The sequence below is a fragment of the Dendropsophus ebraccatus genome, chromosome 5, assembly GCF_027789765.1.
Source record: "Dendropsophus ebraccatus isolate aDenEbr1 chromosome 5, aDenEbr1.pat, whole genome shotgun sequence".
NCBI lineage: Eukaryota > Metazoa > Chordata > Amphibia > Anura > Hylidae > Dendropsophus > Dendropsophus ebraccatus.
The window spans coordinates 28,267,998-28,289,982 of NC_091458.1; the positions used below are offsets into that span (position 1 = coordinate 28,267,998).

The 21,985-nt window shown below is 41.2% G+C and overlaps 1 protein-coding gene across 3 annotated transcripts in view; it reads left to right on the forward strand.

Annotated features, from left to right (window-relative positions):
- The window catches only part of DYNC2H1 (dynein cytoplasmic 2 heavy chain 1), a 276,780-nt gene that overhangs the window by 41,811 nt on the left and 212,984 nt on the right, over nt 1–21,985 (forward strand). For all 3 annotated transcript variants that reach the window (XM_069969745.1, XM_069969746.1, XM_069969747.1), the window contains exons 21-38: nt 1,005–1,154; nt 2,515–2,720; nt 3,274–3,429; nt 5,054–5,168; nt 7,161–7,331; nt 8,103–8,485; nt 8,998–9,130; nt 9,208–9,325; nt 9,750–9,862; nt 9,942–10,061; nt 10,830–10,968; nt 11,749–11,957; nt 12,824–13,006; nt 14,409–14,591; nt 14,680–14,903; nt 17,369–17,484; nt 18,721–18,920; nt 21,260–21,524. In XM_069969745.1, the coding sequence (XP_069825846.1) occupies nt 1,005–1,154; nt 2,515–2,720; nt 3,274–3,429; nt 5,054–5,168; nt 7,161–7,331; nt 8,103–8,485; nt 8,998–9,130; nt 9,208–9,325; nt 9,750–9,862; nt 9,942–10,061; nt 10,830–10,968; nt 11,749–11,957; nt 12,824–13,006; nt 14,409–14,591; nt 14,680–14,903; nt 17,369–17,484; nt 18,721–18,920; nt 21,260–21,524 (3,184 nt within the window). The remainder of the gene's footprint in view (nt 1–1,004; nt 1,155–2,514; nt 2,721–3,273; nt 3,430–5,053; nt 5,169–7,160; nt 7,332–8,102; nt 8,486–8,997; nt 9,131–9,207; nt 9,326–9,749; nt 9,863–9,941; nt 10,062–10,829; nt 10,969–11,748; nt 11,958–12,823; nt 13,007–14,408; nt 14,592–14,679; nt 14,904–17,368; nt 17,485–18,720; nt 18,921–21,259; nt 21,525–21,985) is intronic.

Sequence of the window (21,985 nt, forward strand, 5' to 3'; positions counted from 1 at the left end):
TCCCATTCTCTGAGGTTTCATATGATCTTACTGGCCTCAAAAAAAAATAAAAAATATAAAAAATATTGCAATCCCATACCCACATATATTTTTAGGGTAGACACCTGGCACATTGGAAAATACCATCCAGCACTTTATATCCAAGGATGCCTTCATGTAGTTTTGCACCAAATTGTGGGGCTTTGTAAAATACGAATAAAGATGATGGGGGAGATTTATCAAACATGGTGTAAAGTGAAACTGGCTCATTTGCCCCTAGCAACCAATCAGATTCCACCTTTTATTCCTCACAGACTCTATGGAAAATGAAAGGTGGAATCTGATTGGTTGCTAGGGGTAACTGAGCCAGTTTCACTTTACACCACGTTTGATAAATCTCCCCCGATGTCTTTAAGAAAAGTCTTAGATACACAATACCTCTTAAAATTATACTTTTTTTGGTATGAAAATTCTTATCCCTGTATACTGTATGTCCTAGATACCTATCTGTTCTGTAGACCTCTCCTTCCCAGTTCACTAACAGTGGGAGGTAAAAAAAAGTCTTAGTTCTGGGAAGCAGAATGCTTTTGCTGTCTTCTACTACCTGAACAACAACTTAGATGTCATATAATGCTTTATTCCACTGTATGACCCCCCCCAGTCTATAACAAAAGGAAGAACCAGGCTCTGCCATTTCCTAGCGCATGGGTCTCCATACTGCGGCCCTTCGGCTGTTGCAAAACTAAAAATTTCCCATCATGACTGGATAGCCAAATCCGAAGCTTAGCTGTCCAGGCATAATGGGAGTTGTGGTTTCGCTACAGCTGGAGGTCTGCAGTTTGGAGACCCATGTCCTAGCATGTTGGAAATTCTGTGTATGACATTTAAAAGAAAAAAAAAAAAAGAAACTAAAAGTAAAGGATAAAGACCCTCCATTGGTTTTATGGTCAGTGAATGTTGCTGTTCTACCTATTTAGTTATTTTATAAGCCATTTATTTTTTTGTATGTATTGTGTATTTTACAGATTCTGCCGTTATTCAAGGAAGCTGAAGATAAGAACAGATTGCTGCGCTCCGTTGCAGGGGGCGGCTTAGATACCATTGGTAATCTCCGAGCAAAGTGGGATAAATTTGAGTTGATGATGGAGAGTCATCAGCTAATGGTGAAGGAGCAGGTACGTGACAGTGTATTTCTTTGTGTATGGAAGGGGCGCATGTGTGCTTATGACTGTGATTGGTACTACAGCTATAGTTCTAGCCTGGCGCTGAGTTTCTAAATATTTCTGGAAAATCTCTTTATAGTGATGTTTATCTCTTCCTGAATCTGTGATAAGGAAAGTGTAGCGGTAATGCCCATTACACAAGCCGATCATCTGTCAGAACAGACTGCTGTCATCCTGCGGGATGAGCCAAGCGATCAGCCAATGAATGAGTAAATGATTGTTCCTCGGGTGATCGCTCAGTTCCGACGTGCTCAAGAATCCTTAGCTGTTGGCCGCACGTTTCCCTTTGCAGTAGTGGATGTGCGGCCAATGGCTGATTAAAGCAAAGGATTACACCACTGGTCTAGTGAATGCTGACTAAGGGCCCGTTCACACTACGGATTCGGCAGAGAGATTCCGCCGGGAACCTCCGTCTGCGGACTCCGCGACGAATCCCTCCTGCTATGTCTTTGAATGGGAGGGCTCACACACAATCCTTCCTATTCAAAGACATAGCAGGAGGGCTTCCCGTGACGAATTTGTAGTGTGAACGGGCCCCAAGTCCAACATGATTACAGAGCCACATACAAGATTGCCACTTGTTTACTAAGCGTGGAACAAGTGCGGTTTACCCAATACGTACTCCTAATAGTTACATTTGTACATCCTACTGCTGCATTTTATTGTGTTGTAGGTGGTTTGAGTTGTCACTTTTTTGCACACTTTTCTGTCTTCTGTCTCTTGGTTTGTTGTTTTCTCCTGGGCACCTGTAATAGGACAGGGACTGTCATCGTGGTTGGGGCCACCCAGTTAAGGAGGTGGGCACCCCAAAAGGCAGGGAAAGAGGGTAGGTATCTAGGTCTAGAGTAGGGAGCACCATCACCCCTCCCCCCCCTTCTCCTCACCAACTCCCCATTGCATTATACCAGCATCCCTAGTTGTATGCCATTAGGCCATATGTTTCCCCCCATCCATTGGTGCCCATGAGGAAAGTACACTGTATATATAGTACACGATAGGGTGTCTATGTCTTTTTATGTTGTATGTGGACCGTGTTTTTTTTTTTTTTTTAATAAATCATTAAAAGTTATATTTTATATGCCCTATAGTGGTCCTTGTACGTCGGTGATAACTAATAATTAAGGCTCGACCACTGGGTCCGATGTCTGTTGTGGGAGGCGGTGCCCTGATTTCTGCCATTTTAGATTTGTGTTCATAATTGTTTACTAAGCGACTCGAGCCATCTAATGTGTCCAGTAGGGAAATACAAAAATAATAAAATTTACAGATTTACGTTCAAAATGAGTGTTTTGTTTTGTTTTTTTTCTCTCAGATTGAAATAATGAAGGAAAATGTGAAGACCCGGGTGAACATTTATTTACAAGAGCTGGAGAAGTTCAAAGCCCGTTGGGACCAGTTTAAACCAAATGACGATATCATTGAGACTGGAAAAGAGGACGTATTAGAGAACAGTGCCCAGTCCATAAAGGAAAAGAAAATGGAGTTTGATGAGCTTGAGGCAACAAAGAAAAAACTGATGTAAGTAGTAATCTATACAATCGATTGAAGCAATTTCTATTGGATTTTAGGTACAGGTTTTACACTCAAAATTTACCACAAAATTGGAATTTACACTGCGAGGAAGCAATGTCTCTTCCCTGCCCATCACACTGCCATGATCTGTGGCGCAAAAAGAACCCCCAAACACACAGGTCCTTATGCGGACCCAAATTTGCGGCATGGGTCCCTATCTTCTATGTAGTGCTCTGTGAAGCATGGAGCACTTCTGATGCACATTCGTAGTGCAGTGCAGGGTCGCGCGCTGCACTACGGACGTGTCAATGAGACCTTATATTGCAGGCAGAAACTGATCTGGATACTGTATACTGTCAATACAAATGGGTTTAATGGCGTTTTCTTTTTAATACAGTATTTTTAGGCTGCTAAAATGATTATGGAAGTATCATTATCTTACTGATCCCTCACTAATCCACCTGTAACTATTCCAGACTGCCCCAGTTTTATGCCCTCTTCTGGTTAGTAATCATTGTGGTAAAATAATATATTGTGTTTTTTTTTTGTTTTTTTTCAGAGAGGACTGTCTACATTTTGACCTGGAGGCTCCAGATTTCACCCTCGCCGATGAGATACGCATTGACATTGAGGGCTGCACGAAAACCTGGTCTTTATATGAGGAGTTTTATCAAGGATTTAATGAGAAGGCGAGGGAAGACTGGATCTCCTTCAGGTGCACATTGCTTCATGTTTCTCGTTAATGTGTCTAAGACAAAGTAGCTATGCAAAAACTAATCCTGTATATTATACAGATCTGTGTATTAATCATCTATGCAGATCATTAACACAGCACTGCCTACAGAACCAAAGACCGCTGTATCACACTGCCTGAATAGCTTTTAATGAACGTGAATGAGAACCGGATTGATATATGGTTGCAGTCAAACCTTTAATTAACACAGTAAGCGAGCGCCGATCTGATAGATCAGTGCTTGTTTACAGTCCTATTATTGTGCAGCAAGGGCTTTATATTTGTTAGCAATGTCTGTGCAGCCCTTGGTTTTACATAGAAAATAATTAAGATTATATTATTATTATTTATTTATAGAGCACCCTTAATTCCAGAGCGCTATACAATAGATAGGGGTATCGAGCAGAAACAACACATGATCAAAACATATTACATGAAGGCAAATGGCAGACTGGTACATGGGGGAAGAGGACCCTGCCCGCGAGGGCTTACAATCTATAGGGTAATGGGCGAGAAACAAGAGGTAAAGTGCAGCCAGTCAAGTGTGATGCAGAATTATTATAGGTTGTAGCCTAGTTTGAAGAGATGGGTTTTCAGGTTACTTTTGAAGGACTTGATAGTGGATGAGAGCCGGATGTGTCGGGGTAGTGAGTTCCAGAGTATGGGGGAAGCTTGGGCAAAGTCTTGGAGGCGGTTGTGCGAGGTACGAACAGGGGAAGAGTGCAAAAGGAGGTCACTGGAGGATCGAAGGTTGCGTGAGGGACATACTTACCTGTCCAGGCTCCCCGGTGCCCTCATGCCTGTTCCCCGATTACTGCAGTCACCTTTGAAGCTATGTGCAGGGACAGCACTGCGGCCAGTGATTGGCTGAGTGGTCTTTCACTTGAGAGACCGCTTCAGTGGCGGTTGCGGTGGGCTTGGTACAGGCAGGAGGACACAGGGGAGCGTGCATAGGTAAGTATAATGTTTATTATTTTTCTTTACGCTGTCATCAGCCGCCAGCCGCGCATCACTGTTTACATTAAAGAGGACCTGTCACCCCCGTGCCGGGGTGACAGGCTCCCGACCCCCCGTTACAGCCCCCTATACTCACCTGGTCCTGCTTTTGGATCAGGTCGGGTCACGCGGCGCGCGCTGACAGGAGAGTCCGGCGCTCATAGAGAATGAATGGGGAGTCCGATGCTCCGTCATTCTCTATGGGCATCAGCCGATGATCGGCTCTTTGGTTGATCGTTGTCTTTATTACACTAAGTGGGGGGGGGGGCTGCTGTAACAGGACCTGGACCAGCCCTCCTGCTAATGACTCATCCTCACAAGAAGGAGCTGCCTGGTGACGGCAGTCATTAGGTCTGTGTGAGTTAGGACACTTCCTGGTGGGGGATGGAGGGGTGAAAAGACAGGGAAGGGAGGCAGATAGGTGATTGAAGCACATTACAGAGTTATATAACTTTGTAATGTGCTTCAATTACTGGGAAAAAGCTTTTCATGGCACTTGTCCTTTAAGCTGTACCACATACTGGATTATTCTAGCCATATTCTGTTTCTAGCTTTATTCTGTTTATTTTGATTTCTAAACTATATTGTTTCCAAATTCCCTCAATTACAGGAGCAAATGTTATAGTTTTGAAGAGTTTCTTCTATCCTGGCATGACAGACTGAGAAAAATGGACGAACATACCACAATGTCGGTGAAACTTCAGACTGAAATTGACAGATACAAGGTATGAGTTTACATGGTTTAATGATTTGTAAATGTATGCTTCACATTATGGACTACAAGGTGATGGGGATAAACCTTACAGAGGTTCTCTGATTTATTTACTAAACTATAGCCTCCTATAGCTGTGAAGGAAATAAAATTCACTATACTCACTTATACTCGCCAACGCTGGCCCTCTGCTCTGCCCCAATGCCACTGTACCCTGAGGACCTTCTTTTAGCTCTGCGGATGATGTTCCTAACCTACTGCAGCCCGTCACTAAGGCTTTAATGTGTTCTGTACTAGAAATTAAATTTGAAACCTTACATTTTGTGTGTAAAACTGTCATACAAGTAGAGGTTTATAAGCAAAAGCTGTTTAAAAAAAAATTAGTGGACAAACCTAATTAATATACCTTTTTAATCTATTGTGCCCTCCAGATGATAGATGTTCATCATCTCCCACCTGGGCTACTGCAGCATCCCCCTCTCTGGCCTCTTTGCTCCCCTTTAATCCATCCTTAACTAACTGCTAGACTAATCCACCTCTCCCTTTACTCCTTCCCTCCTTCTCGCCTCTCTCAATGCCCTTAATGGCTTCCCATTGCCTGACAAATTCAGTTTAATTTACTAAGCATGACATACAAGGCCATCCATAACCTACATACAAGGCAATCCATACATCTCTGACTTGATGTCACAATACCCTCCCTCACACAATCTTCTCCAAGAGCTTCCCCACACTCTGGAACTCCTTACCTGAAACATCTGGTTTTCATCCATCTTCACATCTTTTAAAAGCAACTTTCAAATTCCTCTCTTCAGGCTAGGGTACAACCTACAATATATGTAAAGTAGTGAATATGAACTGCTCACCTCATATGATTGTCTTTTCCTATGGACCTGAGGTTTGGAGAGGGAGGGTGCACGGATTCCCAAGCGCGGGCTAGACACTGTTGTCCAATTACAGGTCAAAAGAGAGGTTTTTCTTTCAGCACTTCAACCAAAGATTGTAAACAATACCGATACCATGATTAAGCACGAAACGTGTAGGTGTGATTCTCCCATGGGGAGTAAAACTTTTTTTAACCTAGATAAAATAAACGACTGCTTTTAATCGTTTACAATTTTTGGTTTGAGTAGTGGAAGAAAAACCTCTCTTCTGATCTACAACCTACAATAGCCCTGCTGTCATAATGTTCTGAGCATCTGATATCTGTAAGCCTATGCTCCTTCTCTTTCAGAGGGTCCACACTATGTTTGAAAGGTAAATCAATGCTTCGTTTTCATATATGACAAGCCATATTGTTCTGAGAAGCTGTCATGTAAATACTGATGTTTGTACTACTCTGTGTATACAGTGCTGCCTCCTGAATGTAATCTTCCTCCCCCGTTCATTTTAGTATGCAGGCTTGCCATCATCATTATCACCTGCAGCAACAACAACAGTTCAGTGCTTAGTATAACCCCTTCTTTGTTACCTTTATTTGTTTACATATTACCTTGCAAACTCGGCACATCAGTACCCTACTTCCCCCACATACCATCAATTCTAGTGTTCTGTAAAAATCCATGTAAATTAATTGTGAGTGCATCCACTGGATGGATCAACAGTACCTGAGTCTATTCTAGTCTCTATCTGCCCTCTCCCTTCCCTCAGCAGTAATTGATCTGTAAAATCCTATCTGTATAGATGTAGTGCACTGCTGCTCATTTTAGATGGGAACACTGGGAGTCACATTGTCAATATTTGCAGGGGTCCCAGTGGTTGGACCAGCTACAATCATCTATCTATCTATCTATCTATCTATCTATCTCCTATCTATCTCCTATCTATCTATCTATCTAAAATCTCTTCAGCGCTGAGGTTCCTAACATACTGATGTAAATGAAGCTTTACCAGCATTGAATAAAATATACATCAGGTTTGCCGCTGCCTACTCTTTTCTATTGCAAGCCATGAAAAATGTTTTTGTGATGAATATGATATTTATAGGCCTGTGTATTTATTCTAGATGGTTGTACCTGTCCTTAAGTATGTACGGGGTGAGCATCTCTCTCAAGATCACTGGCTGGACCTCTTCAGGCTTCTTGGACTTCCCAAGGGAACGACATTAGAAAAGTTGCTCTTTGGAGATCTGCTGAAAGTTGCTGATGTCATCATAGCTAAAGCTTCAGAACTAAAAGTAAGTTTTCCTCTTGCTTCCTAGATCACTGAGAATTTAGTTTTCTTTTATGTGTCTTGGGTTGATTGGAATAAAAATGCAGTGAATTTTTTCATGAAAAAAAAGTTATGTCATGAAACGGAAGCACGAGGAAGCGTGCAATAGCGAAACGTACGTAGGAACGGCTTGTGTGGTGTCGGACAACATGGGTAGGTGCAATAAGCTCTAAATGTTATAATGGCAATTTGATTTTGGCTGCCTATATGTTGAATGAAACTGAGGCAGTACTAGGGCAGTACGAGATTCTGTGCACCTTATAGATATATTCCCATATGGAAAAATTGTTATGGGTAAAATACCTTACTGCTGACACCTGTTTTATATGTGTTTTTACTGTGGTCATACTTTTTAACTTCATTTAATACTGTAAAAGCTTGTTTATGTATTGGTACCTATTATATATAATAAAAATTCTTTGTATTTTTATGAACTAAGCCCATTGTCTTTTTCTAATGTATATAACTTTATCTTGGGTAGTTTCTTATTGATAGAGTGATATCTAGTGGTGTAGGCTGCTACTGCAACCCATATTTTAAGATCATCTCTCACATCTATCACAAACCAGTGTGTGTAAATGAAACGGAATGGGCCTACTGCACTACATGATGGTATTAGTCAGCATCTCTTTTGTGACATGATGCGGCCGTATACCAGTGGCAGTCTCTAATAATGCAGTGTGTGCTCAGCTTAAGTGTGTATTTTACTTTTGCATTTTTTCTAATTTTTTTTTAGGATTTGAACAGCCGCGCCCAAGGGGAAATAACAATCCGAGAAGCTCTCAGAGAACTGGACATATGGGGGGCCGGTGCCGTGTTTACGTTGACAGACTATGAGGATAGCCAAAAGCGGACAATAAAGCTGATAAAAGACTGGAAGGACATTGTCAATAAGGTTGGAGATAACCGGTGTCTCCTCCAGTCTCTGAAAGACTCTCCCTATTACAAAGGGTTTGAGGATAAGGTGTCTATCTGGGAGAGAAAGCTCGCCGAACTGGATGAGTACCTGCAGAACCTAAACCAGATACAGAGAAAATGGGTTTATTTGGAGCCCATCTTTGGTCGCGGTGCCCTTCCTAGGGAGGAAGCTCGTTTCAATAGAGTGGATGAAGATTTCCGGTAAGTAGATTATTATTATTATTATTATTATTATTTTATTTTCTTTGGTTTGTATTCATCATTTTGCAAATTTCTAGAACGTTGCCTAATGCTTTTAATATTGTTATGCTTGCTATGCAATCGGTCTCACTTCCCCCACTGTTCCTAGTGATAGGTGGGGGGGTCTGAGCACCTGGACCCCGGGCTGATCAGTGACCCAGAATAATCAATGTGAGACCAATACTGGACTGAATTGCCTGTAGCAGCCAATCGCAGCAGCTCATTTTTAGTTTTAACAGAGCTCATTAAAATATGAAAGCTGAACTGTGATTGGTTGTTTTGGGCAAATGAGACACGAGACCATTGGCCATTTCATGTGGGCTTTGTTTAAAATGTAATCTTATAATGTGATGCTGGAAAAGAAAGTTGTCAATTACTGTTAAATCATCTTCATAATAATGAGTAGCTACGTATCCATATCTTATACTTTTAGCTTCTTATTTTACTTTTTTTCTCATTATATTTCTTTACAGATCGATAATGTCCGACATTAAACGGGACAACAGAGTGACAATGCTGACATCACGGGTCGGGATAAGAAACTCGTTGATCACCATCCTCGATCAACTTCAGAGATGCCAGAAGTCTCTGAACGAGTTTCTGGAGGTACGATGCGGCGTTACAGTCTTACCTGTGTACATTTAATAAGGTGTCTTGAATAACACCTTTTTTTGTTGTCACAGGAAAAGCGTTCGGCCTTCCCTCGCTTTTACTTCATTGGAGACGATGACTTACTGGAGATACTGGGACAGGCAACCAATCCAGCTGTGATACAGTCGCACCTTAAGAAACTTTTTGCTGGTAAAATAATTCAACTTTTACTGTTACTTGGTTCTCATCTGTCTAAGGTGCTGTTCACATTTGTGTTGTAGCTCTTGCTGGGCAACACAGACACCTGTGTTAGCCAAAGTACCTAATTGAAATAATGGCATCCATTGGGTTATGCAAAGGTTTCCTTCATTTTGACAGGAAAAATAGAGCTGCGTGCTACACAGTTTTTAATGTCATAAACACTGGAAGCAGCAATGGAGGCTCCAATGCAGATATGACTGAATCCTTAGGGAGCAATAGTTATATTAAGGGTTTACATCGATTCCTGGGGGACCTGTAAAATTCACTTACACATTACGAGTACATATCCATTAGTCATTTGCTTATTGATAATGGTCCACGCCAGAGCCCAGTTACCTTTATGGCATTTGCTGATAAATTATATGTATTTTAGGAGTGAACAGTGTTGAGTTTGATAAAGAGTTCAAGCATATCATTGCCATGAAATCACTGGAAGGGGAGGTTGTTCCCTTGAAAACAAAGGTTCTTGTTTCAACCGATGTTGAGGTAAGAAGCACAGAATCCATGCACCAGAGATCATTGCCTCCAATGCCTGCCTGTGCATAACACTGCTTATTTTCTGCAGGTCTGGTTAAGCAATTTGGCCATCCAGATGAAGTCCACATTACAGACATTACTAGTAGAGTGTGTGGCGGCTGGGAAGAAGTCTCATGGTACTATAGACCCTCTTCACTTTCCTTCACAGGTAGATTTTTTTGCTGAGCATTTAATTTCTGCAACCAAACAGACTACAGCTGTATGCTTCATGCTAAGAGATTATATATGTATGGGTTAAGGTTAGGACCTTAAGGACTTAAGGAAAAACACTCATCTCGCCATCAAATGCAGGTTTATTATGAGTAATGCGAGGTTGCTGGTACATATAGCTGGCAGTTCACATTGCAGGTGTGTTCCACAGAGGCTACAGAAGTTTCGCACCTGCACGCTTTTTCCATGCAGGTGCAATGTAGTACAATATAGTACAATGTAGGTCGGAAGAGGTGCGCAGGCACAAAACAGCTGCAATGTAAACTGCCAAATATATATCGGTAACGCAGCGTTTCTGAGAATAAACCTGCACTTGATAGTGAGCGGCCACTGCTTAATTCTTTGCTTCTCCGGCTTTATACATGAACTGTACCTACAGTATAACACCACTGAGCAGTACATAGTAGCTCACATATGCATATAGGATTTAACCCCTCAGCAACCACAACACCGAGAGACAGTGCTAAGTGTCTTCCACTTTGTGTTTTATTGGACATAAAAATAATGCACCCAGATAGGAACATTGGATTGGTGCAAAACTCTGGCTGCATTTTTTCAGGCAACTATTATACAGTGCTCTCTAAGAGCAGTATAATATCAAGCATGGCGTTTTACCTTCCGCTATAGACTCGTGGGATAAACTGGATCGTCTGCATTCAGAGTAATGCTCTTTATATTGTATTTACACCTTTTCATTGTGTTTCAGATCCTCTGCCTTGCTGAACAGATTCAGTTCACAGAAGATGTTGAAAATGCCATTCGTGGTTATAATCTCCATGAGGTGGAGATAGAGCTGACTGCTAAACTTGAGCAATACACTGGAATCGATGATACATCTGGTGCAGGTAAGGGGCCTGGTTTGTATGCATCGTAGCAAAGCAAAATCACTAAAGGGTTAATGACATATAATATCTACATTATCTTCAATATTTAACAAATAAATTTTAGGCACCTGTTTACATCATATTCGGATTGGGTATATGCCTGCATGTCAACCAAAAGGGATGCCGATGTATACTGTGGCACTCTCACAGCAGGTACACAATGCATTAGGAACAGCTGGGGCTTGCATTGTGCATCACACAGAGAAAGTATAGGTGTAAGAGAAAGCACCTCGCTCCATAGATATAGTACCTTTTAGTGTACCTCTATTGCCCACCTCTACTAATAAAGTGCGTGTCCCAATATGTAACGGTGAGGATGCATGTTGTGTCTGGAGAGTGTGGCGCAATTGCAGATATTGGTAAAACATACTATATAGTTTCTCAAAGGCAGAAGAAGTTGGATGCAGCCCTAGAGAGTCTGGGAAGACAGGTTTACAGGCAGTTTTAAGGCTGCATCCAACTTCTTCAGCCACCGGTTATTGAATGCCAAACAGTCTGACTCAAGTTACACTCATCTCTAGTGTACACTAGTGGTTCCCCTAACTCAATGGGCCAACGTGAGTATGCTGTGGTATATGTTGACATATTATTCTGCTGATATGCTGATGTATGTGTGAAATATAATGGGCGCTTACAAAGTTTAGAGCTTCTGCGCCAGATATGAAGGGGGGGGGGGAAACAAATATGAAAGAAAAGATCGGAATCTGATGTAAAGCGTCTTCTGCATTTCTTTCACCATAGATGATGCTGGAATATTGGAACTGAAGCTAAAAGCGCTGATCCTGGATGTCATTCATAACATCGATGTGGTGAAGCAGCTGATCCAGGCTCAGATCCATAGTGTTGATGACTGGGCATGGAAGAAGCAGCTGCGATTCTACATGAAGCCAGATAAGAAGTGTTATGTGCAGATGGTTGATGCTGAGATAGAATACACTTATGAGTATCAGGTATTTCCATTAATTACTGTGTGCGCTGTGGGGATGCAATGCATCTCAATGTTTTTACATTCTTCCGAGATCAGAATATACTCCGGCCCAGGAATGAACACATTTTTGTAGACTTTAAAAACCAATTAGAAACATTAGTAGCCTGACAATACAAACCTGTCATAGATATCATTAGAAACCCTGTTAGAATCCTGGTATGATTGCATTTAACCAGCCGCATGCTTATATTTATTTTATATAATATAAAATGCAAGGTCAGTGGTAAGACCTATATTTTACAAACTCTGATGGGTTAGTGAGGTGCTTCTATTGAACCCCTGTATACTAAACCCCCTGGGGCAGATTTATCAGTGTGTTAACAGGTATAAGTTCATAAAAAATGTGCAGATCAGGCTCATTGCAGCAGGCCAAGTGGACGGGGCAGAATCTCACCAAGCTTAGTGTACCTATCACTTCAGGGCAAGATACGCTGAAGAAATCCGGGCCTCCTCTGTTGTGGGCAAAGGACAGAAATCCTGAAAGCGCCATTAACTGCATTGTAGGTGTATTACAAGGCAGTCAGCTGTACTTCCGAGAGTTCCATACCCCGCTCGCCTCATAAGACGATCACCCTCCTGCAGGATTTTTCTAGTGTATCCTGCCTGGTCTCAAAATGATAGTTACCATTTAATACACTTACTAAATGTTTTTTGTGTAGAAAGTGGAATTGATGAACACCAGATCCAACATGTTGTTCTTTGCTGCTTTTAAAATATTGTTCAATGTGGCACAACCCTGCGATGTTGTGAGTTGTTTGTACAGGGGATGATTAAAGGGGTTCTCCATCTTTATACAATTGTTGGCTTATGTATCTTTTCTGCTTTTAGGGCAACGCTCCCAAGTTGGTTTACACCCCGCTTACAGACAAGTGTTACCTCACTCTGACGCAGGCCATAAAGATGGGCTTGGGGGGAAATCCATATGGTCCAGCTGGAACTGGTAAAACAGAGTCTGTGAAGGCATTGGGTGGACTTCTTGGGCGACAAGTGTTGGTTTTCAACTGTGATGAGGTGAGAATGTTTGTTGCAAAATTTTATTCCAAAAAAGATGATGGTTATACTTAGGTAATTCATGGAACATTGTAATGCTATAGATATTATTATTACTATTGTACTCTTATTGCTAATGCACACACTATAAAAAGGAACACGTCACCGCTCCTGTCCTGTCTGTTTTAGTAAATCCTTGTGTTCCCCATGAAAAAACATTTCTGGTTCATCTATTCTTATATCTCTGTCTTTCCTCTGTTGTTCTTACTAAAAGTTTGTGATCTGTTTTCTGATCTGTCAGGTTAATATATTCTTACAGATACCAAAATAAGAAGTGTGTTCTTCTGGAAGTTATATAACTTTATTGACACCTATGCTTTGTCTATTGGGTGTGTTCCTACAATGTGTGATTGTTTCTAATCATTGCTGAGCATATCATACAATTAATTACAATTAATCTATTGACAAAGGTAATGGTAACACCCAGCTGCCAGTCTGACATTAGGAACAATAGAGTTGAAGAGTAGAGTATTTATATGGACAGACATGTATGGAGGGCTGATGAGTAGTGTTAAGTGGACTTGCCGAACTGTTCGGGTTTAGCAATACTCTCCGAATCTGAATGCTCTGCATTTTACTCCCAGTGTCTGGGAAAGTAGGATGCCGCCTTGGGGCTGCCAGGAAATCTTGGATACATTCTATGGATGTATCAATATTTTAAAGGCCTCCCAAGGGCGGCATCCAACTTCCCCAGGCACTGGGAGTCAAATGCAGAGCATTCGGGTTCAGATAACATTGCCGAATCTAAATAGTTCAGGAAGTCTGCTCAACACTACTGATTATTTACTACTGTAAAATATTTTTTTAAATTATTCTCACCAAAAATGAACCATTAAATATAGCTTGTCCAGTCTAGCAAATACAAGCAGTGCCCATGAAATTCTGGAACATCTATTCTAATAGCTCTGTGATTTGTCGTTTCTCTGTTAATCTTACTAGAAATGTATGACCAATAACCAACTGGGTGTTACCAACTGGGGGCGTGTCCCTACACTGTCTGATACTATCCAATCAGAGCTGAAGGGGACAGACTCTGTAAGGCCACACCCAGTTGGCTATGAGTCGTACATTTATTGTAATAATTACAGAGGGATGGCACATCAAAGGGCTAAAACAATAGGTGATCCAGAATTGTTGTCAGATGTCCCCCTAGTGAATGGAGTGGATGACCTTAAGGCACCTTATCCAGGGTTTTGGAGGGAAGGCTGTGTAAATGATCCCTATACATATAAGTGGATGCTGGCCACAGCCACATATATACATACGTACATAAATACATTTCAGTTGCCATAGCACGCAGATCAATACCGACATTGCAGTGTACTGTATGTGTTCTAAAGCTGTACTGTACTTGTTCCCACAGGGTATCGATGTGAAATCTATGGGGAGAATTTTTGTTGGCTTGGTGAAGTGTGGAGCTTGGGGTTGTTTTGATGAATTTAATAGACTTGAAGAGGCCGTGTTGTCAGCTGTGTCCATGCAGATCCAAACCATCCAGGATTCACTAAAGAACCACAGAGCTACCTGCGAGCTACTTGGGAAAGAGGTGAAGCAGGAATTCAGTCTTGTTTTAGACCTTTTTTATTTTTTTCAGTGGTTTTATAGAAATTCACACTGCTTTCTTTTGTTTTTAGGTGGAGTTGGACCCCAATTCCGGCATCTTCATAACCATGAATCCTGCCGGCAAGGGCTATGGTGGGCGACAGAAGCTGCCCGATAACCTAAAGCAGCTGTTCCGTCCAGTAGCCATGTCCCGGCCTGACAATGAGCTCATCGCCGAGGTTATTCTTTACTCTGAAGGTTTTAAGGAGGCAAAGACATTGGGTCGGAAGCTAGTGGCAATCTTTAACTTAGCTAGGTATGTGGCCATACAATAAAAAGATATCCTAGATGTAAGCTTTGCTTTGTATTTGTACTCTATATTCTTGTGATAAATAGCACCATATATCATCTATCTACATTCTATGTATAAGTGGAGTAAGATTTAGTTATTGTTGTCGGCCATGTTTTATTAGAAATGTATATTCGTGAATTTATACTGCTACTGATACTTCTCTTCTATACCATTGTTATATTATGTGAAAACTCAATAAAATCTTTGAACTATAAAAAGATATCCTAGATGGATAAAAGCTGTCCAAGGCTTAGAACTCACTGTGACTTAATCATGGACGCTCTCCTTTATACACTGTATATGCACTGTGTGCATTTATCAGTTGTGTGTTATGTACCTTTAACACAAGCCGAATATTGGCCAGGAGGGTTGCTAGAAACACTCCTTTAGCCTTTGCTGCTGTGTGATCCGGCATCCCACTCTCCCGTCCAGCTGCTGCTGTATCTTCAGGCCGCCACCTCTTTGAGAATGATTGACAACCGTAGGAGGCGAGGCAGCCTGAAGACACAGTGGCGGGATGGGAGAGGCCGAGAGCGGGATGCTGGATTACACAGTATTTGACTATCCTCCATGACAAAGCATATGGGAAAGGGGTTGTCCTTAAAGGAGAAATTCGGCCAAAAGTATTTTTTAATATGTTATAACTTATGGAAAGTTAGACAAATTCCTAATGTACATTAATTATAGGAAATGCACATATACTGCTATTTCCCTTTAAATGGGTTATCCAGCGCTACAAAAACATGGCCACTTTGCCCCTACTGTTGTCTCCAGTTTGGGTGGGGTTTTAAAACTCAGTTCCATTAAAGTGAATGGAGCTTAATTGCAAACTGCATCTGAACAGTAGGGGGAAAAGTGGCCATGTTTTTGTAGCGCTGGATAACCCCTTTAATTTAGTAGATCAGGCGTCACGTCAACGTGACGTCACAAATCAGTTGTAATTCCAATGGAGTGTCCAGTAGGGAGAGCACTATATGTAGAAGTCTATGGCACTGTATTGTGCCCATAGAAGTGTATGTAAAGTAGGTAATGTATGTACACTTTGCTTTATTGATTGAACACATTAATAAAATACTTTGGGGAGCAAGTGTCCTTGGTGCGGTTTGGGGATGGGGATGGCCCTGGTACTACTCCCCCATCATCTGCTCATACTATGAGCAGATAATGGGACGAGTAGTACAGTGTATATGTGTCCCACAGCACCGAGCAGGAAGGGAGTAGGGAGGTAGTTAGATGCATAGGCACCTCTCTCCCTCCATGCTCGGTGACCTCCAAATGTATTGATTGAATACATTTATGGAATACTTTGGGAAGCAAGGACACTTGCTCCCCAAAGTGTTCCATAAATGTATTCAATCAATAAAGCAAAGTGTACATACATTACCTACTTTACATACACTTCTATGGGCACAATATAGTCCCATAGACTACTATATATAGTGCCCCCCTGCTGGATACTACATTGAAATTACAACTGATTCGTGAAGTCACGTTTGTTTAGAGAATTTGAACCCTTCCTGATCCACTTAATTAAGGCAAATAGGAGTATATGTGCATTTCCCATTAGGAATTTGTCTAACTTTCCATAAGTAATAACATATTAAAAATTACTTTTGGCCGAACTTCTCCTTTTAAATTTCCACCAGAAATAATAGTAATAAAAATAATCATCATCACCTATAAGCCCATTTTCCTCCATTTCTATAAATTTGTTTAGGGGTTACCTAGTTGTTTTCAAGTGACAAGAAGAAATGGCAGCCAGAACATCTTGTAAAGTCACCGGTTATACGCTGATATTTTTATTGACTTGTAGCAATTCTTGCAGGTAAATGGATGAAGATTCCTAAAAAAAACCTTCCCTAATGGTTTTCTTTTTTTTAAAAAAAAAATATAAATATAAAGAAATGAAGAAACAATTATAACCATGAAACTAGTGAACACCTTTGCAATAATAAACAATTTAAAGAGATATTCTGAAAAACAAAAACAAAAAACACTGCAGTCTGCTAGGATGGTGGCATAACCACAGTATACCCACTATACCCGATCTAACGCTGGCATTGTGGTCTGCCCTGATGTCTCTGTTTTCTTACCCTGATTATGTGCTCTCCCAGGTCTGCATTCCAAACCCGCTGCATTGTGCTAACAACCTTGTCGGCAGAGCAGGGATAGCATGCAGTAGCTCTTTAAGAGGAGAAGACAAAGGTGTTGCCTACGATTAGATATAAGGGACTGGACTTGATGTTCATCTTTAATCAACATAATGGGACTGTGTTGCAATACAAGGTGCATCTGAATGACTAGATTGAAAGCCCTTTTGCTAACCCTGGGCAGCCCCTTTAGAGACACCTCTAAAAATCCTGATAATATATATAAATCTTGCATAGTTTTTAATGTACTGATTTTTTTTTTTTTTTTTTACATTCCAGGGAATTATTGACACCCCAGCAACATTATGACTGGGGATTAAGAGCCCTGAAGACTGTTCTGAGAGGTTGTGGGAATCTTCTTCAGCCATCGAAGAAAAATGGAGCAAAACTGAATAGTAAGATTTATACTGAATACTTTCTTACTTTTCACACTGGACCTGTAGCCTCTCCTGACTGCCTCATATTAGTTAATACTTAATAATTTAACAAAATGTAGAACTAAATATCCATTTGGTTGTTACTAGTTGGGGGCATGTCCCTACACTGTCTGGCACTGTCATCTCTGATTGGATGGTGTCAGACACGCCCCTCACTGGTAACACCTAGTTGACTATTTAGTTATACATTTTTAGTAAGAATAGATGAGCAGCACATTACAGAGCTTTAAGGCTGTTCCAGAATTGAATATAGAAACTCTAGGAATTACTCAAACAGGTCTGGAGGGGCGACACGTCCACTTCAAATGATGAACAAAGTTGCGAAGAAAGGTTCCTGACATATACTTTAAACAGATGTCTGATGGCCCTATTACATAACGAAAATTTGTTGATCGAATCTTTTGACCTAACCATAAAATCGTTGTTAATCATTCGCCAATTTTTTGCAACTCTTTTGATGTATGTACACATTGTGCATTCGTTTGTAATTATGATCATAACAAACAGCTCTCGTTCTGTGTATTATAGTGAATTAGGGCCCATTTACACAGAAAGATTATCTGCCAAAGATTTGAAGCCAAAGCCAGGAATGGATTTGAAAAGGGGAGAAATCTCAGGCTTTCCTTTATGACCTGATCTCTGTTTATAGTCTGTTCCTGGCTTTGGCTTCAAATCTTTGGCAAATAATCTGTCAGATAATCTTTCTGTGTAAATGCACGCTGATTTCAGGTCCTTCCTAAAAGTCCTCGTTTGCAATCGTTTATCGTTAATTGGTGAAAACGAAAAATCCCTTTGTCTAATAGGACCCTTACTTTAAATGTCTCTTTAGACCCTCATTACCTGTTGGGGGCCAGACGAGTGCCATTGGGTTTTCTCATGAATGGTCTGGACTCCTAACTGTGACTATATAGTTTCAGCACAGCTATTACAGTAATAGAGAATAACTCAAAGACATGAAGGGTGTCTTAGATGAATCCTCCATAGTACTGCATGTTATTATGACTCTTGTAGATGCAGGCAATATGGCCAGGAGGAGGAGATTACATTTCACAATATGTGAGCAGATATTGATAGGCCCTAAGTAATATGGCCGTCCTGTGCATTGTATACACCCAGGTAACATCTGTCCTTGTATACATTTCTAAGTCTCATCTCATGTATTCCATATATCTGACAAGTCTGTTTATCTCCCAGTCAGTGAAAGCCATATCGTGGTTCAGGCTCTGAGGCTTAATACAATGTCAAAGCTGACATTCGCCGACTGCTCCCGGTGCGACGCTCTGATCAAGGACGTTTTCCCTGGAATTGACTTTAAAGACGTGGAGTATATAGAGCTGAGCGCGGCTTTACAGCAGGCCTTTGAAGAAGCGAGCCTAGAAGTCATACCAAGTCAGGTAAGTTGATTTTGTTACTATAAGTAATGGTGTATTACAGAGCAGTCAGTGTATTAAGAGTTTTCCCACCGCCGACATTGACCACCTATTCATGGGACAGGTTTTAACTGTTATTTCACTGGGACCCCCGCTCATTACTTGTATGGGATCTGCTCTTTTTCACCTTCATGACTGCAGTGAGGGGGAGGTAGTGTGAAGAGCTGGTGGAGAATATGTGCTGTCTCTGCAAACTACCTCTATGGGGGTTATGGATACCTCTGTGGAGTACTTTCTGGTTTTCTCCATAGAATTATTTCACCTACTCACAGGAATTGTGATAATGTTTAATTGTTTTGGATGTGACCGCTGCCCCTCCTCCCAATCTATCACAAGAAAGTGTGTTGTTTTTTTTAACTTATTAGGGTAAAATACTTTTTATTTCTCATCAGTTTCTATTTTCTTATTGTATTATATTTTATATTTAGGTTTTATTAAGGTTTTGTTTAAGAATTAACGAAATACAAAATGTATGAGCATACATACACTACTGTTCAAAAGTTTGGGGTCACCCAAACAATTTAGTGTTTTCCATAAAAAGTCACACTTATTCACCACCATACGTTGTGAAATGAATAGAAAATAGAGTCAAGACATTGGCAAGGTATATAATGATAATGATTTGCATTTGAAATAACATTGTTTTTACATCACACTTTGCTTTCGTCAAAGAATCCACCTTTTGCAGCAGTTCCAGCATTGCACACCTTTGGCATTCTAGCTATTAATCTGTTGAGGTAAGCTGGAGAAATTGCCCCCCACGCTTCTAGAAGCAGCTCCCACAAGTTGGATTGGATGGATGGGCACTTCTGGCGTACCATACGGTCAAGCTGCTCCCACAACAGCTCAATGGGGTTCAGATCTGGTGACTGCGCTGGCCACTCCATTACCTATGATAGAATACCAGCTGCTGCTTCTGCTGTAAATAGTTCCTGCACAATTTGGAGGTGTGTTTAGGGTCATTGTTCTGTTGTAGGATGAAATTGGCTCCAATCCAGTGCTGTCCCCTGGGTATGGCATGGCGGTGCAGAATTGAGTGATAGCCTTCCTTATTCAGAATCCCTTTTACCCTGTACAAATCTCCCACCTTACCAGCACCAAAGCAACCCCAGACCATCACATTACCTCCACCATGCTTAACAGATGGCGTCAGGCATTCTCCCAGCATCTTTTCATTTGTTCTGCGTCTCACAAACGTTCTTCTTTGTGATCCAAACACCTCAAACTTGGATTCATCCGTCCACAACACTTTTTTCCAGTCTTCCTCTGTCCAATGTCTGTGTTCTTTTGCCCATCTTAATCTTTTTCTTTTATTGGCCTCAGATATGGCTTTTTCTTTGCCACTCTGCCCTGAAGCCCAAAATCCTGCAGCCGCCTCTTCACTGTTCACTGATGTTGACACTGGTGTTTTGCGGGTACTATTTAATGAAGATGCCAGTTGGGGACCTGTGAGGCGTCTGTTTCTCAAACTAGAGACTCTAATGTGCTTATCTTCTTGCTTAGTTGTGCAACGCGGCCTCCCACTTCTTTTTCTACTCTGGTTAGAGCCTGTTTGTGCTGTCTTCTAAAGAGAGAAGTACACACCGTTGTAGGAAATCTTCAATTTCTTAGCAATTTCTCGCATTGGAATAGCCTTCATTTCTAAGAACAAGAATAGACTGTCGAGTTTCAGATGAAAGTTCTCTTTTTCTGGCCATTTTGAGCGTTTAATTGACCCCACAAATGAGATGCTCCAGAAACACAATCTGCTCAAAGGAAGGTCAGTTTTGTAGCTTCTGTAACGACCTATTTTCAGATGTGTGAACATGATTGCACAAGAGTTTTCTAATCATCAATTAGCCTTCTGAGCCAATGAGCAAACACATTGTACCATTAGAACACTGGAGCGATAGTTGCTGGAAATGGGCCCCTATACACCTATGTAGATATTGCACCAAAAACCAGACATTTGCAGCTAGAATAGTCATTTACCACATTAGCAATGTATAGAGTGTATTTGTTTAAAGTTAGGACTAGTTTAAAGTTATCTTCATTGAAAAGTACAGTGCTTTTCCTTCAAAAATAAGGACATTTCAATGTGACCCCAAACTTTTGAACTGTAGTGTATAAACAGAAAGTTATTCTACAATGGTACATGATAAGTCTGATTCGCAGATCTGTATAAGGCTGGGTTCACACTACCGTATAAGGCTGGGTTCACACTACATTTTTTAAAAAAAATGTATGAAAAAAATGGATGCATTTGCGTTTTTCCGTTGACTTCCGTTATAAAAAAAGGACATTGCACTTTTTCATCTCCACAGATTAAGAAAGCTCTGGAATTATATGAACAGCTGCGCCAAAGAATGGGAGTAGTTATTGTGGGCCCCAGTGGTGCTGGCAAGTCTACCCTATGGCGCATGTTACGAGCTGCACTTGGAAAGACTGGGAAGGTGGTAAAACAATTTACTATGAATCCTAAAGCTATGCCCAGGCACCAGCTTCTTGGACACATCGACATGGATACCAGAGAGTGGTCAGATGGAGTCCTGACTAACAGTGCACGTCAGGTGGTCCGAGAGCCTCAAGGTAAGTCACCTCTTCTTTAACCCCTTGGACCTTACGACATTTTTCCCAAGATTTCGGGGCTCCCACTGATCACAAGAACAGGGGATATGAGAGTGAAGTGATGGTGAAGCTTGTGCTCTGCTGCTCTGTTCACCTCCTACAGAGCTGGTTGTTTGCTGTACTTGTCAGTCATATAGTAAGTGAACGGAGGACAAGCATGCATACATGACCTGCTGCCTCATTCATACAGGAGGGAGTGCGAAGACACAGGATTATCCATCACTGAGGGCCTTTCCACACATTTTTTGGACCGGTTTCCCTACAGATCCCTGTTGGACAAAATATACTAGAGCCAGTTTTGAATTAAATAAGTTAACTTAGTATGTAATAGAGCCCCTGCCCCATTACCCTAGACCACCAGGCAAGTCTTAGACTTTGTTCACATCTATAAAGTTGTTCAGCAGTACAATATGCCCATGTAT